General features: G+C 36.7%; 1 protein-coding gene across 5 annotated transcripts in view; it reads left to right on the top strand.

Moving 5' to 3' along the window:
• dnmt3aa (DNA (cytosine-5-)-methyltransferase 3 alpha a) overlaps positions 1–13,266 on the top strand; it is a 61,580-nt gene extending 48,314 nt beyond the window's left edge. For 4 of the 5 annotated variants that reach the window (XM_051139309.1, XM_051139308.1, XM_051139307.1 and 1 more), the window contains 8 exons: positions 1,081–1,165; positions 3,214–3,359; positions 3,452–3,542; positions 3,622–3,770; positions 5,893–5,978; positions 6,092–6,161; positions 6,333–6,451; positions 7,928–13,266. In XM_051139309.1, coding sequence (XP_050995266.1) covers positions 1,081–1,165; positions 3,214–3,359; positions 3,452–3,542; positions 3,622–3,770; positions 5,893–5,978; positions 6,092–6,161; positions 6,333–6,451; positions 7,928–8,069 — 888 coding nt within the window. In that variant the 3' untranslated portion in view covers positions 8,070–13,266. Of the gene's footprint in view, positions 1–1,080; positions 1,166–3,213; positions 3,360–3,451; positions 3,543–3,621; positions 3,771–5,892; positions 5,979–6,091; positions 6,162–6,332; positions 6,456–7,927 lie in introns of those variants that run through there. The other variant, XM_051139311.1, reaches the window with a different exon arrangement.
• Positions 13,267–15,570: the final 2,304 nt, after the last annotated feature.

Raw genomic sequence — 15,570 nt, 5'->3', positions numbered from 1 at the left:
GTGGGAATCACTTTCGAAAGAGTTTGTTTGCTATCAGGCTTGGTTGCGTAGCTTATTTCCACCACCTCGATGACAGGAAACTGAGGAAGCTATTTCAATTTAGTTGAAAAATCACTCCTCTTCATAACATAAGGATCACATCCAACATATGTTGTGATTTTCTGTTTATACGTTTCTCTTGTACAGTAATAACTTTTGGCTATTGGTCCTGTTAGCAGCATGTAAAGCGAAACTTTTATTCAAATTCCGAACTGATTATAGAAAGCGAGCAAACAGCGCTTCCATATAGTCACTAAAAAGCTGTCACTCACTTCAGTTTATTGCAATCTCACAATGTTCCGTTATAATCAATGACGCTCTCGGAACAAATATAATATCTTACATTGTGTCTACGTGTGGCGTTTAGCATTAGGTGAATTCTCACTGTTTCACCCTGTATATATTTATATATTTCTTTATTAATATCTTAACATATTATTATATCTTTTCTTAGCCATTTGCACACACAAGCATTATCCGACTCTCCTCCTGACCACAGACGGAGGTTTACAAGCCACTTTTTCCTGCGCTTTTCAGTCAATTTCTTGCCTTTCCGCCCTTAAGAACAGAAAATTTTCATACATGATAAAAGATATTTTGTGGTTTCTCGGTTTGACCGATTTGAGCATCCATAAACAACACAAAACATAGGCATTTTTGAGTTTCTGCTAGTGATTCCTATGGAGAAATATCACTTCCTGCCCTCCAGCTGCATTTCGTGCCACAGCAATGACGTCATGTGCAAACAACCTATTGCAGTCATCGAAAGTAACTAATAACTCAAAAGGCAGTTGCATATTAAATGCTCATTTTACATACAAAGATGTTAGCCAATCAAAGCAGTGGGCGTTTCCTTCGAGTCTCCCAGCAGACACGCCCCTTTCAACAGAGCATGGAAATGGCCATTTTATAACTAAATTATGGCTTGCTATTATTTAAAAACACACTAAGATTATAAGTGCCCTTCTGGAAACAAAATAATTAAAAAATGCATTTCATGACCTCTTTAACAAGAAAAATGTTCATCTCTTTTCCTCTCAGGAACCGCCAAAGTTGTATTCACCAGTATCAGCAGAGAAGAGGCAGCCAATCAGAGTGCTGTCTTTATTTGATGGCATCGCTACAGGTGAGACCACACCTGTGCTATTTTAGTATCACCGAGATGCTATTCATATTTTTAAATAGATTTTATTTTTGTATTTTTAGTCATTTTATTGTGGTTTTATTTTTTCTTATGTCTGCATACTTTTACTAATTAATTTGTTATTTGAATACTTCAAGTTAAACTGAACAAAATGAGAAATGTGGCCTTGGCAGCTAACTGAAATAAAAAGTTTTTTAAATGAATAAGTAAATAAATAATCACATTCAGGGCTCAACGCTAAGGATTTTTTCTACTGGCCTGTTCGGGCAAGTGGTTTAAATTTTTACTTGCCCCGGTCAAAATTTTCCCTGGCACAAAAAAACCAAAATAGTTGCTGTTATAATTGTTTTTGACTCATGTTATCTTTTAAATTGTACAATTCTTGATTTCAGTTTTGATACCACCGCGTCGCTTCCGTTATTAACGAACTTTAACTTAAGCGCGCAAAAGATGCGATATGTGAATGGTTCACAGCGCTGTGAGATCCAGTGTAAAACACTTGAATTGAGCGATGAACACAAATGACTCTGTGATTCAAACTAGTTTAAAACTGTGTGCAACGAGACAGTCAGAAGGCTTTTCAATCTACACATCGCCATCATTTACCATGGATTTACTGTAGTAACACTCACTGCACCATGGTATTGTGACAGTGGGTAATGTGGGATATTCACACTGAATTTTATTACAGGAGTAATGGTATATAATTATAGTATGTATGTATTTGTGATTAAACTATAGCATGTGTGCATTTATACTGAATGTTTTTACACTACCGTTTTTCATACAAATAGGCTACCTATAAAAGTAGTTATATTTTTACCATGGTATTGAGGTACCATTATGTGTGGTTTTATCTGTGTTTATCATGATTTAAAATGTATGCTTGCTACTATGGGAGACCAATGGTTAAAAAAAAAAACTGGGTCAGAATAAATTTAACCATATAAAATTGAGGTTGCTACAATTTTACAACAAAAAAGTGATATTATTGTTATTATTATCATTATCATTATCAGACAACCCAAACCCAAGACAAACCTGTTTCTTGATTTGAAACAATATAACTCATTAGAACATGCAGAAATTAATTTTTCTATTTTATTTAATTTGGTTAAGGAAAATGAATGGTCTGGTTTCTACAACTTTCACTTTGGAGCAAAAATCTGACTTTAAACTTAAAAGAAATAAAGATTTGACATTTATCGTGATAATTATCGATATCGACTGATATGAAAAAAATTATTGTGATCATTTTTTTGCCCCTATCGCCCAGCCCTACATGTAAACATTTCTTAAAACAGTCAGTTCCCCTTAGAGATACGTTAATATAAACCCCGTTTCAATATGTAGAATAATATTTCCAATTTGTTGCGCATTGTGAAGCATGATCTTGCTCTGCCTACTACAGTATTTTTCCCTCTTTGCATTCGTCTTAATCGTCTCTGGCCTTTGTTAACGGATGTTTAAAGAATTTGTAATATTTTCACACATATGACATTTTGAAAAAAGATTGCATGCAGTTTGTGTGCAAGCCCAGAACAGAGATCGGTTGAAATACGTCCGGTCGATCTGTGCATCTGTACTTCACTGTACAAATTAACTATAGATTATTCACTGTTAAAGCTACAAAGTTACTCATCAAGACGGGTATTTTGACATACTTTTTTAGGCTATCTGTCCGTCACAGATGCGTCTCTCTGTGATCGCTTGAAATTTTAAATGAACAAAGCCTAAAAACACGTGCAAATGATAAACTTTAGTTACGATGCAGCAGTGGCCCGATCGGATTCGTCAGCTGTCCCGAGCGTCTTTCACACTGGCCCCGGGCCATTGGGCACCGACTCATAGTCGGCTAATGCTAACCAGAAAAATCTTTAGTCGAGGGCAGCCCTATAAAGGGATAGGTTTAGGTGTAAGGTTAGGGTAAGTGTATAGAAAATACAGTTTGTACAGTATAAAAACCATTACGCCTATGGAATGTCCCCCAAAACATGGAAACCCAATGTATGTGTGTGCTTTTCTGTCAGGACTGCTGGTGCTAAAGGACCTGGGCATTCAGGTGGAGCGATACGTGGCGTCGGAAGTGTGTGAGGACTCCATCACGGTTGGGATAGTGCGACACCATGGACAGATCACGTATGTGGGGGACATCAGGAGCATCACACGCAAGCATGTGAGCATGTTTTCATCTCTCTGTCCTTCATTGTCTTTCCTTTTTGACACATTTCTGACATCTCTCTGTTTGCGTTACATGTTTTCCTGCAGATTCAGGATTGGGGACCGTTTGATCTCGTGATCGGCGGAAGCCCCTGTAACGATCTGTCCATCGTCAACCCTGCCAGGAAAGGCCTGTTCGGTATGGCAGCAAAAAACACAACGTGTGCATAAATTGCTGGATTTGTGTTGTAATACGTGTTTTTTTTTCTTGTGTGCAGAGGGCACCGGGCGTCTGTTTTTTGAGTTCTACCGGCTGCTTCACGAAGCGCGACCCAAAGAAGGAGACGACCGGCCGTTCTTCTGGTTGTTTGAAAATGTCGTTGCCATGGGAGTCAGTGACAAGAGAGACATCTCACGCTTTCTGGAGGTGTGTACGCACACGAGACAAACACACACTCACATGCACGGAGTGAATCGTGCGTGCGGTCATCAGCGCTGCCCTCTTGTGGTTGGACATGTAACGTGCATTGTGCACACGCTGAATTTAAACACTGAAAAATGTCTGAATTCAACTAACAACTGGCAAACAGTTATTTTATAAATTTTCAACAAAATCACATCTATTGTTTTATCACTTAAAACCGGACTTTTTTGTGAAATGTTTTGCTTTTTGTAGCATAAATTACACTTTTTAGGTTTTTGTTAGAATGTGATCTAATATAATCAATATCAGTTAATTCTATCGGCTAGAATTGTATCTAATATAATTAATACCAGTTAACTTTGAGGTTAACTGATATTGATATTTATTTTAAGCTTTTTTTTAAATAGTTGTTTTCATCAACTCACTTACATTTTTTTATATGTAAAATATAATGCAGTGACTTTGAACTGATATTGATAGTTATTTTAAGTGTTTTTTTATAATAGCTGTCTTCATTAACTATAATAATATATAATAAAATAATATAATAAATAATAATAATATATTTTTAAAATTATATTTATTTTGTTTTCTTTCATTTTTTATTTATTATATTTATCTAAAATATAATGCAGTGACTTTGAACTGATTTTGTTAAGCGTTTTTAAATTAGTTGTTTTCATAAGCTTTAATTGTTTTGTTTATTATATTTATCTAAAATATAATGCAGTGACTTTGAACTGATTTTGATATTTATTTTATTGGACGTTTTGAAATTAGTTTGAAATTAGTTGTTTTGATCAACTTAATTATTGCAGTGACTTTAAACTGATATTGCTATTTATTTTTTTAAGTGTTTTTAATTAGTTGTTTTCATCAACTCACTTTATTTTTTTGTTTATTTTATTTATGTAAAATATAATGCAGTGACTTTGAACTGATACTGATAGTTATTTTAAGCGTTTTTTTAATAGTCGCTTAATTTTTAAAATTATATTTATGTAAAATATAATCCAGTGACTGTTGTTAACTGATATTGCTTTTTTTTAAATAGTTGTTTTCATTAACTCTCTATTTTTTTTAATTATTATATTTATCTAAAAAATATAATGCAGTGACTGAACTGATATTGATATTTGATTTATAAAGGGGTTTTTAAATTAGTTGTTTTCATTAACTCACTTAAATTTTTATTATATTTATTTAAAATATAATGCAGTGACTGATATTGATATTTATTTTAAGCGTTTTTAAAATAGTTATTTTCATCAACTTTAATTTTTTTTATTATATTTATGCAAAATATAATGCAGTGACTTTAAACTGATATTGATATTTGTGTTTTTAAATTAGTTGTTTTCATTCATTCCTTTCATTTTTTTTATTATCATATTTATCTAAAATATAATGCAGTGATTGAACTGATATTGATATTTATTTCATTTTTTAAAAATAGCTGTTTTCATCAGCTTTTTTAAATTTATATTTAAAATATAATGTAGTGACTTTGAGGTTAACTGATATTGATATTTGTTTTATTGAGTGTTTTTAAATTGGTTTTCATCAACTAACTTTAATTTATTTATTACATTTACTTAAAACATAAATATTCATTAATTATTCTGTATGTATTTTATTTTATTTTTGTATCAGTATTTTTTTTTTGTCTCTTAACAAAAATGTTTTACTTTTTTTCATTAGTATTATTTTTAGTGTTTTATCTAATGACAGTGACATTCGGGAAAGTGTCTAAATACATTTTAAACTCACTACACACTGCATACATATTTATTCACTAATACTACATATTAAATGTTAGAAATTAGTGTTAAAAAAAAGGCAAATCAGCATATTCAAATGATTTCTGAAGGATCATGTGACACTGAAGACTGGAGTAATGATGCTGAAAATTCATCTTTGCATTACAGGAACAAATTACATTTTAAAATATATTCAAATCGAAAACAGTTATTTTGAATTGTAATAATATTTCACTATATTACTGTTTTAAATGCAGCCTTGGTGTGCAAAAGAGACGTCTTTTAAAACCATTACAAGATCTTGCCTAAACTTTGAGTGCGTTCTGCAGTATAATAGTTAATGTCACGCTTCTGTCTGTGTTCAGTGCAATCCAGTAATGATCGATGCTAAGGAGGTGTCGGCCGCACACAGAGCTCGATACTTCTGGGGAAACTTACCTGGAATGAACCGGTACGACTGCTGAAAAATTTGCTATATGAGATCTTATTGTTTGAGTTACATGAATCAGATTTGGCCTCATCAGTAAAACAAGGGAACAAACTCCCTCTCTGTCTCTCTCTCAGGCCTCTGAGTGCCATGATGAACGATAGACTCGACCTGCAAGACTGTCTGGAGCATGGACGCACAGCTAAGGTGTGTGTGGGTTCAGTTTGGAGGTTTTGCTGTATGTGAAAATCAAAGATAGGTTGAACGGGTTGTCATTATTCTTGATGTTTTGTTTGTGAGTTGTTGTTGACTACATTCAAACTTCATTTCAGTGTTGTTTAAGGCACTTTGAGGCAGAGCTGACATTTTGTTTTTCAGTTCGGAAAAGTGCGAACCATCACGACCCGCTCAAATTCAATAAAACAAGGCAAAGACCAGCACTACCCCGTCTACATGAACAATAAAGAGGATATCCTGTGGTGCACAGAGATGGAGAGGTGAGGGCCTTCTACTATTATTTCATGCCAAAATCTAAAGGGAAAAGCGGTTTCTGTTTGGAGATTTTTACAGCATGACAAAATTTCCATTAAACGTATGCATATTTCTCTTTCTAAAAATATTTATTTCAATATTTAAATATTTTAAATGATTAACAATAACAAAATGTTAAACATAAAAATATGTTTAACATAAAAAAATGATTATATCTAGATGCATTACTTTATTAAATGATTAATTTTTAAAATTACAATAATTGTACTTATTGTAATAATAAAAAAAAAATTTAATTATAAGATGAATATGAAATATAATAATAATGGTAATAATATAACGTTTAATTTTAAATATTAATAATTTTATCAATTTTAATCATTTAAATAATTAATAGTTCATTAATAAAATGCATATAAAATTTAGTAAGGATAATAATAATAGTAGCAATAGTGTCCATATATCAGAATTTTTAAAGAAATCAATAGAATGTTTTCAAACATAATTTATTTAGCTGGACGAATTAAATCATAAGAACTGACAGTAAAGACATTTATAATGCTATAATATATATACTTTTTCATATAAATGATGTTTTGAACTTTCTATTCATGAAAGAATCCTATAAAAGCATTAAAATGTGTACAATTTTTTTATAAATTTTAGTATTGTACTGTTGTAAAATTAATTTTACAATAATCTAGTAAAAAAAACTACTGTTTTACAGTATCATTGTGCATAATGGAAAATATATCTATATATATATATATATATATTTATATTTAAAAATAATAATGATGGTAATAATATAATGTATAATTTTAAATATTAATAGTTTTAGTAATTTAATAATTTAAATACATAATCGTTTATTAATAAAATGAATATAAAATATAATAATGCTAGTAAGAATAGTAGTAATAGAAATAATAAATAAAAAAAAATAATTACATCTAAATGCATTACTTAATTAATTATTTAAAAAATATTACAATAATTTTAGTTATTGTAATAAATGAAATAATAATTTAATGATAAGATGAAAAAGAAATATAATGATGGTAGTAATAGTAAAATATATATATATATATATATATATATATATATATGTGTGTATATATATACACTGTATTACACTATCATTGAGCATAATAAAAAAAAAAGAATTTTAATTTTTAATAATTTTTGTATTTGTAAAAATGTAAATAATTAGTAGTTTAATAATAAAATTGATCTAATATAATAATGATAGTAGTAATAATAATAATAGTAAATAAAAAAATAATAGTTATAATAAATTTAATCCAGGTAATTAATAGTAATATCATGATCTAACAGTTAATAATAATTATATAATTAATAACCATAAACAAAATGATCATAGTCCTGAAAATAGGCTTTTTTTTTTTTTCTTTTTAATTCATGAGATTCACCTGTATGTACTTGTGTGTAAAACCCTCTGTTTTGTGTGTGCGTTTCAGAGTTTTCGGCTTCCCCGTCCATTACACAGATGTGTCCAACATGAGTCGCCTCGCCAGGCAAAGGCTTCTGGGAAGGTCGTGGAGCGTGCCTGTGATCCGCCACCTCTTCGCTCCTCTGAAGGAATACTTTGCCTGTTACTGAAGCTCCGCCCACCACGCAGCGTGATGGCGTCGTGACGTCCCTCCTCTTCCTTTCCCGCGTATCCAAAACGCTCCACCTTCCTGTGTTCTTCATGTTTGCTCGTGGCCTGTGAACGGCTGGTGCTATCCTAATATTACCATTCATCCCACTAGACAGCCACATGATATTTATTTGAACACGTACAGTAACTGAGTTCAGATTTATGAGTTTCATGTATTTTATTGTCCTTTGTTTTCAGTTTTTTTTTTTCGTCATGTTCCAACTGTGACAACTCTTTCTCTCTCACAAAACTGACAGAGACAAAATGTGTGTGTTTGCAAGTGTATGTTTGTCTGAGCGTGAAAATATAGAGCACAAGGCGCTGGATAACAGGTGTGAAACAGAAGCAGACACTCTCTGAATAATCAAAGCAGGCGAATCCTCACTCCCCGACCCTAAAACCAATGTTACGCCGCAAACTAACCAGGTATGATGTAGAAAATATGAAAACATGTCTAGGTCATATTTCACCCTAATATCAAAAGTATAAAACATTTTAGCATGATTTTTTTTGGTTTGTTTGTTTTTTTACATTATTGTAATACAAGAATTATAAATAAAATTAAATGAAATGAAATAGGGCTGATTTTTTTTTTTTTTTTTTTTTTTTTTAATTTTTTTTTTTGTTTGTTTTGTTTTTTTTTTTATTTTTTAATTTTTAAATTTTTTGGGAGGAAATTTGACTGTTGGGCATATTTTCATGAGATCGATTAAGCATTGTTATTTATTACCCATTATTTCTACTATTACATGAATAGAAATCAGGTAAATCATATCTAGTTAGGACAAAGTGTCGGATTAACATGTAAGAAATGCAGTTTATCACTCATCGCTTTATCATGTTGTGCCTGGTTAGGATACGTGTCTGTAACATCAACACAAACATCATTTTTCAAACAAAAACACACACATTTCCTGTGAGAGAGAAGATGTGCTTGAAAAATCAACAATACACTGTTTACAGGTTGTGCTCTTAAATATGGTACTACTAAACTACAGCAACTGTTCACTCACAACTAACTCCACTATGGTGCTCTCTCTCTCTCTTTCAGTCTCCGTCTCTCCTTCTCTCAGCAATACAAACACAGCGTACAGTCCCGTATGATGCCTTTCTGCTGGAGCCTATAGGGCACATATGAGAGAGCTGTGTTCGGTTACACACACATACATGCATGCTGAGAGCTGTGTTACACATTCATAGACCTTAAAGAGACAGTTCACCCAAAAATCTAAATTCTGTCATCATTTACTTACCCTCACAATTCAGCCATTTATGACAACCACATTTTAAACCAAATTCAGCAACGTGAATGCAACAGGGTTGCCAGATCTGTGAAACAAAATCAGCTTAACTGCTAATCAAAACTAGCCCAATTGCATTTTTTTCCATTATTTCCCCTTCTGTCAGGGATTCTCTTCTGTCTAAGTAGCGTTTGCTTTAACTTGTGGAAACAGTGTAAAAGTCTAATTCCGCTGGAAAACCAAAGACTTGGCAACACAGGTAAAAAGTTTTTGCAGTCTCTTCTGCTCACCAAGCATGCATTTATTCGATCCAAAGTAAAGCAAAAACAGTGCAATTTTGAAATTTACTATTTCAAATAACTTTTTTCTATTTAAATATATTTTAAAATGTAATTTATTCCTGAGCTGAATTTTTAGCATCATTACTCCAGTTACATGATCCTTCAGAAATCATCCTTGCTAAAGAAAAGTATTAATGTCTATGTTCTCCTCCCTAATAACTTTGATATTGATAATAATAATAAAAATTATTTCTTGAACAGCAAATCAGCACATTTGAATGATTTCTGAAGGATCATGTGACACTGAAGACTGGGGTAATGATGCTGAAAATGCAGCTTTGATCACAGGAATAAATTACATTTTAAAATATATTCAAATAGAAAGCAGTTATTTTAAATAGTAAGAATATTTCAGAATGTTACTGTTTTTGCTGTACTTTGAATCAAATAAATGAAGGTTTGGTGAGCAGAAGAGTCTTTCTGTTAAATCTTACTGTTCAATCTTACTGTTCAAAAACTTTTGACTGGTAGTATAACCATTTGCAAAAATTTTACACAGTGTGTATGGAACAGGGTTGCCAGATCTGTGAAGCAAAACCAGACCGATTGCTAATCAAAACTAGCCCAATGGCATTTTTTTCCAGTTTCCACCTCCGTCAGGGGTCCTCTTCTGTCTAAGTAATGTTTACTTTAACTTGCGGCAGCAGTGTAAAAGTAGTACATTTCTGCTGGAAAAATGCATACTTGGCAACACTGGTGCAGAACTGAACTGAACAACTAGTTGATGGTGACATATTTAAATCCAAATCAGATTTATGGCTTTTCTGTATGTGCGGTGCAAGAAATCACAGTGCACGATGTACGTTCCCTACCAAAAGCTACACTTGATGCTGCGTATCAATACCGTAATGAGAACATTCTTTGTTTGACCGGTTGTGAAGCATGTGTGTCAAACATGCCAAGAATTGGCCTAAATAACCTCGGCAGGTGACGTCAAATGATTACCTGCACCTGAGGGTTATAAATAGACGTGAAATGCTTTCTTTACGAAGCATGAGCTGTTGCGCCCCCTGGTCGAGGCTCGAGAGGCAGGTCCTCCCCTTTCTCTCGTTCTCTCACCAGATCAGGAGATTTTCACGCCCGCTTCCAGAGCATGCCCCAGCATTTCTTTGGATCTGTCAGCGAACGCTGCAACTCTTGCTTCTGTTGAATTGAAATTCAGAGCGCTGCCTCCGAGCGATTATATATACGAATGAGGAGGTACTCGAGGTGATGACTTGTGCACCAGACTAAAGCTGGATTGGCCACAGGAACAAGAGACCCCCAGATGCTCCGAACTAGATGACAGGCTTCTGTCAGGTGGTCGGGGGAGGGACCTCAGCCATGGTCTCTCCACTTCTTTGGTTACCTCCATGATGAGAGAACTCATTCATGGAGTAAGCCATATTTGTCCTGTGTTCTTCTTTGTCCTCAATTCTGAATTATTCCATTATTGTGGATTCAAGGCACAGAGTTACATGATGATACCCCAGGTGGAGGAGACGCTATTGGGCTATCTCTCCTCTGGGGGCATATTGTCAGTCGAAAGTCAACGCTCCCTACCAAGCTATGTAGAGCAACATCTACACTTGTAGGGAGAGCGTACAAGAAGTCATGCTGGTGCTGCCCTGCACACCACAGTGGTTTTGCAGGCGTATCAGACTGACATTCATAAAGATCTGAGCGCAGGAAGGCAAAGAGGCTTGAGGAAGCTTTTAAGTGTCTCCCCTACCGTGCTCTAGTGTCGGGGCTGTTGGCCACCCAGTCCCAACACAGTCCAGCTCCCCTGATGCGAGAAGCCCAAAGAGACAGTGTGCGAGTCTTATGCCCTCTTGTAAAGACTGGGGAAATGCTCATAGCACTCAACATCCAAAGAGGAAGCCGGTCCTAAAAACGGTTTATGACCGAAAGGAGGTCCTGAGGCTGTGCCCAGGACAATGTGTATGTCTCCTCGGGGAGGGCCATGGTAAACTCCAATGGGGAGTAAGAGGTCGTTCTTGGCACCCTTAGGGGATCGCTGTACAACTTCCGCCACCACCGGTGTTACGGGGGTCAGCGATCTCCAGTAAGATGTTACATGTTTGGTTGTTTCCTGCCGTGTTTCAGGACACCAGACATTTAACATTCCCCCCAGCAAAATAAAGTGTCACAATCAATGTCCCTTTCAGAAAATTCGGCACCATGGAAGCTACTGCCAAATGTCTCTCCTTGAGTCATCAGGACTGTACAAAAGGGGCTATAGCATACGATTTGCATATTGTCCTCTGCATTTCAACAGCGTAGTCTCCACTACTGTGAAACCAGAACAAGCATTTTTGTTGACACTGGAATTGCAAGCTCTGCTGAACAAGGAGGTCGTAGAACATCTCCCCTCCTAGACAGAGAGTCGAGCTGCTATAGCCAATATTTCTGGTTCTCAGAAATGACGAGGGTTACGTCCACTCTAGATCTTTGCGGGCTGAACCGCTTTCTAAGAATGTACAAGTTCAGAATTCTGACAATCAGTGATTGTTTTCTTCGATCCAATCAGGTGATTGGTTATCGACAGATGATCTCAAGGACACATACTTTCATTTAGAAATTTTGCCACAACGCAGGAAGTTCCTGAGGTTCGCTTCGGGGGTAAAGCTTACCAGTATCAGGTTCTTCCATTCGGCCTAGCCTAATCACCCCGCACATATGCAAAATTTTGCATCGACGACTGGCTGATTTGGCCCAGTCTTCGGAGCATGCGCTTTGACATTGGAGCATGCGCTCGTCTTGACTCTCTGGGATGGAGACTCAACGCCAAGGAAAGTGTTTCTCTATTGCCCAGGGGACAATGTATTTAGGGGTTGTACAGGATTCGATCATACTGTGGGCACAGCTGTCTCCTGCACTTGTCGAATCCATTCTAAACACCCTAAAGAATTTCAGGCTAGGCCAGAAAGTTACTATTCAATACTTTTAGAAAGTTCTTGGTCTCATAGTGACTGCATCCACATAAACCTTTGATGTCATGCACATGAGACCACTGCAGTTGTGGCTTAAAGCCAGGGGATTTAATCTAAGGGCCTATCCCCAGAGGCATACAAGGGTTACACGCTAAAGGCTTCGTACCCTTTCTATGTGGTTCAGACCCCGGTTTTTGACTTTGGGTCCCACTCTAGGCACGTGTTGTCATCGCAAGATGCTAACGACAGATGCTTCCCTCACGGGCTGGGCTGCAGTCTTGTATGACCGTCCAGCCCAAGGGATCTGGAGAGGTCATCTTCTCGATTGGCACATCAGTTGCCTCAGAATGATGGCTGTATTTCGGGCCCTGAAATACATCCTTCAGCAGGGGCTACCATGTCTTAGTGCGGGGCGACTACACTGTGGTAGCCACTTAAGTCACCAGGGCAGCTCCCCCGGATCTGGATGTAAGGACCCGTATGTGGTCCAGCCTGCGTCGTTACGCAGTCCCCTGATCGTTCTGCTCCCAGGAGTCCTGGCCATGGTTGTCAACAAGGGTCTTGCTGCTTATTTATAGCACCTTGTTGGCCAACCAGAGTGTGGTTCTCAGATTTAATATTCCTCCTTGACGGCTCACTGTGGTGATTCCAGTCAGGTGAGTTGTCTTATCTCAGACACCGGGGACAGTATATCATTCCCAGCCTGAGCTCTGGAACGTTCATCTCTGGCCCCTGAGGGGGACCACAAGGCATGCTGGGTTTTCAGCAGATACACTACAGACTATTCTGATTGCTAGGACTCCTTCCACTAGAAGTTATGCCCTCAGATGGTGCTTTTTCGAACATTGGTGTTTGACACACCATGCAGACCCAGTTCACTGCCAGAGTGTTTCAGTGCTGGAGTTCCTGCAAGAGAAACTGTCCTCAGGTACATATCCTGGTACTTTTAGAGTCTTTGTGGCCACCGGTTCGGTTTGCCAAGCTCTGATCGATGGGGTTTCTGTGGAAAAAGCACCCTCTAGTCGCCTGCTTCGTTTGTGGAGCTCAGTGGTTGATGCCGCCCACCAACGCGACAGTCACTTCCTGGGACTTAGCCTTAGTGCTCAAAGGGTCTGGTTGGGACCCTATTTTGAACCGTTAGAGTCAGCGCCTGTCAGGTCTCTTGACTCTGAAGATGGTTTTTCTCATGGCTATTACTTCTCTGAGGAGAATTGGGGATTTGAAGGCTCTGTCAGTCTTAGGCTTTGCTTAGGCTTCTGCGTAGGCTTTGCCCCTGGGCTGGTCAAAGCTATTTTGCATCCTCACCCTATTATCCAGCCATTCTTGAAGCTTTCTGCCCTCCGCCATTCAGTATCCCCTTGCAGCAAGTCTGTGGTGTGGCACATTTAGCAGACTCTATAATTTGGATGTCCATGATACTCCGGGCTCTCATGTCCTTGAGTCAACATGCCAGAGTCATGTCTGAGACCTCTTCAATGTTGGTGCGCACACACTACACACCTTGTCGGGTCCAGACACTTCCAGTGCGGCAGCGTTGGTATTCTCGTTCCCACTAGCATAATGATACGCAGCATTGAGTGTAGCTTTTGGTAGGGAACATCTTGGGTTACTTGACTGTAACCCTGTTCCCTTAAAAAGCGGGAACGAGATGCTGCACCTCAGTGCCACACTGTAGGCGTGCCTGGACGTCTCTTCAAACAAAGCTGTAACCTGAAGATGTGTACGTCTCACGCCTATTTATAACCCTCAGGTGCATGTAATCATGTGATGTCACCTGCTGAGGTTATTTAGGCCAATTCTTGGCGTGTTTGACACGCATGCTTCACAACCGGTCGAACAAAGAATGTTCTCATTAGCGTATTGATACGCAGCATCTCGTTCCCACTTTCTGAAGGAACAGGGTTACAGTCAAGTAACCGAGACGTTTTGACTCATCAGTGTTGCCAGATCTTGTTAAAAAAAAACAGCAAATAACAACAAACCCATAATACTCTTAAATCTAAATGTTTTATCTTAAAAATAAGCCACATACCAAAATATTGTGCCATGCAACTGTAAACTGGATTATGAGTCAAGCAAAAAGCTTATAATAAGTGGACATGGCAACCCTTCAAGAGCATGATCTGCTAATCAGCCTTCCAAACTTAAAACAAAATCGGCGGGGATAATGAGTCTTTGGTCACTGTAATATTTCTTTGACGAGGGTGAATAACTGATAACATAAATTAAATTTTTGGGTGAACTACTCTTTTGTGAGAGACGTTTTTTTCTTTGTGAGATCCTGTCATTTGCTGTTGTCTCTGATGCAATATTCCGCCAGCAGAAACACACACCGACCTTCCGCATGTAGAATTAGTAGAATTATTCGCATCTGATTCTGCCAGATCTTGCCATTTTTACTTCACACTTCAGTCCAGATACCACAAATCTTACTGTATTTCGTGTTCTTGTGTGTTCAGTCGGGTATCAGGGATGTTGTGTTGTTTTTAGCCCCTGCATGTGTTTCAACTGTTGGTGCAGAAATTCAATGGTGCCGCAGATATTCCATGGTGCAGCTTCATGGTGCTTCGTTCTCTCTCTCACTCTCTCCTGGCTCGCATTCTGCTTCAGGTTCAGCTCGGCTGCGTTCACAACGCAGTTGTGTGATTTTTGGCACAGATTTGGTTTATTTGATGATAGTGTGAGAAGTAAAAAAAAAATCTGAAATTAATCACGGAAACAATGCGGTTTATGCAATTATTAACATTCACTACTGGTCAAAAGCTTTTTTTTTTGGAATATATTAATTCATTAAGGATGCATTAAATTGATCAAAGGTTACAGCGAAGACATATAATGTTACAAAAGATTTGAATAAATGCTGTTATTTTGACCTTTCTATTCATCCAATAATTCTAAAAATGTCAGTTTTCACAAAATATGAAGCAGTATATAAACTGTTTTAAATATTGATATTAATAAAAGTGC

The sequence above is a fragment of the Labeo rohita genome, chromosome 20, assembly GCF_022985175.1.
Source record: "Labeo rohita strain BAU-BD-2019 chromosome 20, IGBB_LRoh.1.0, whole genome shotgun sequence".
In the NCBI taxonomy this organism is placed as follows: Eukaryota; Metazoa; Chordata; class Actinopteri; order Cypriniformes; family Cyprinidae; genus Labeo; species Labeo rohita.
This window is presented reverse-complemented; position numbering and strand designations above follow the sequence as displayed.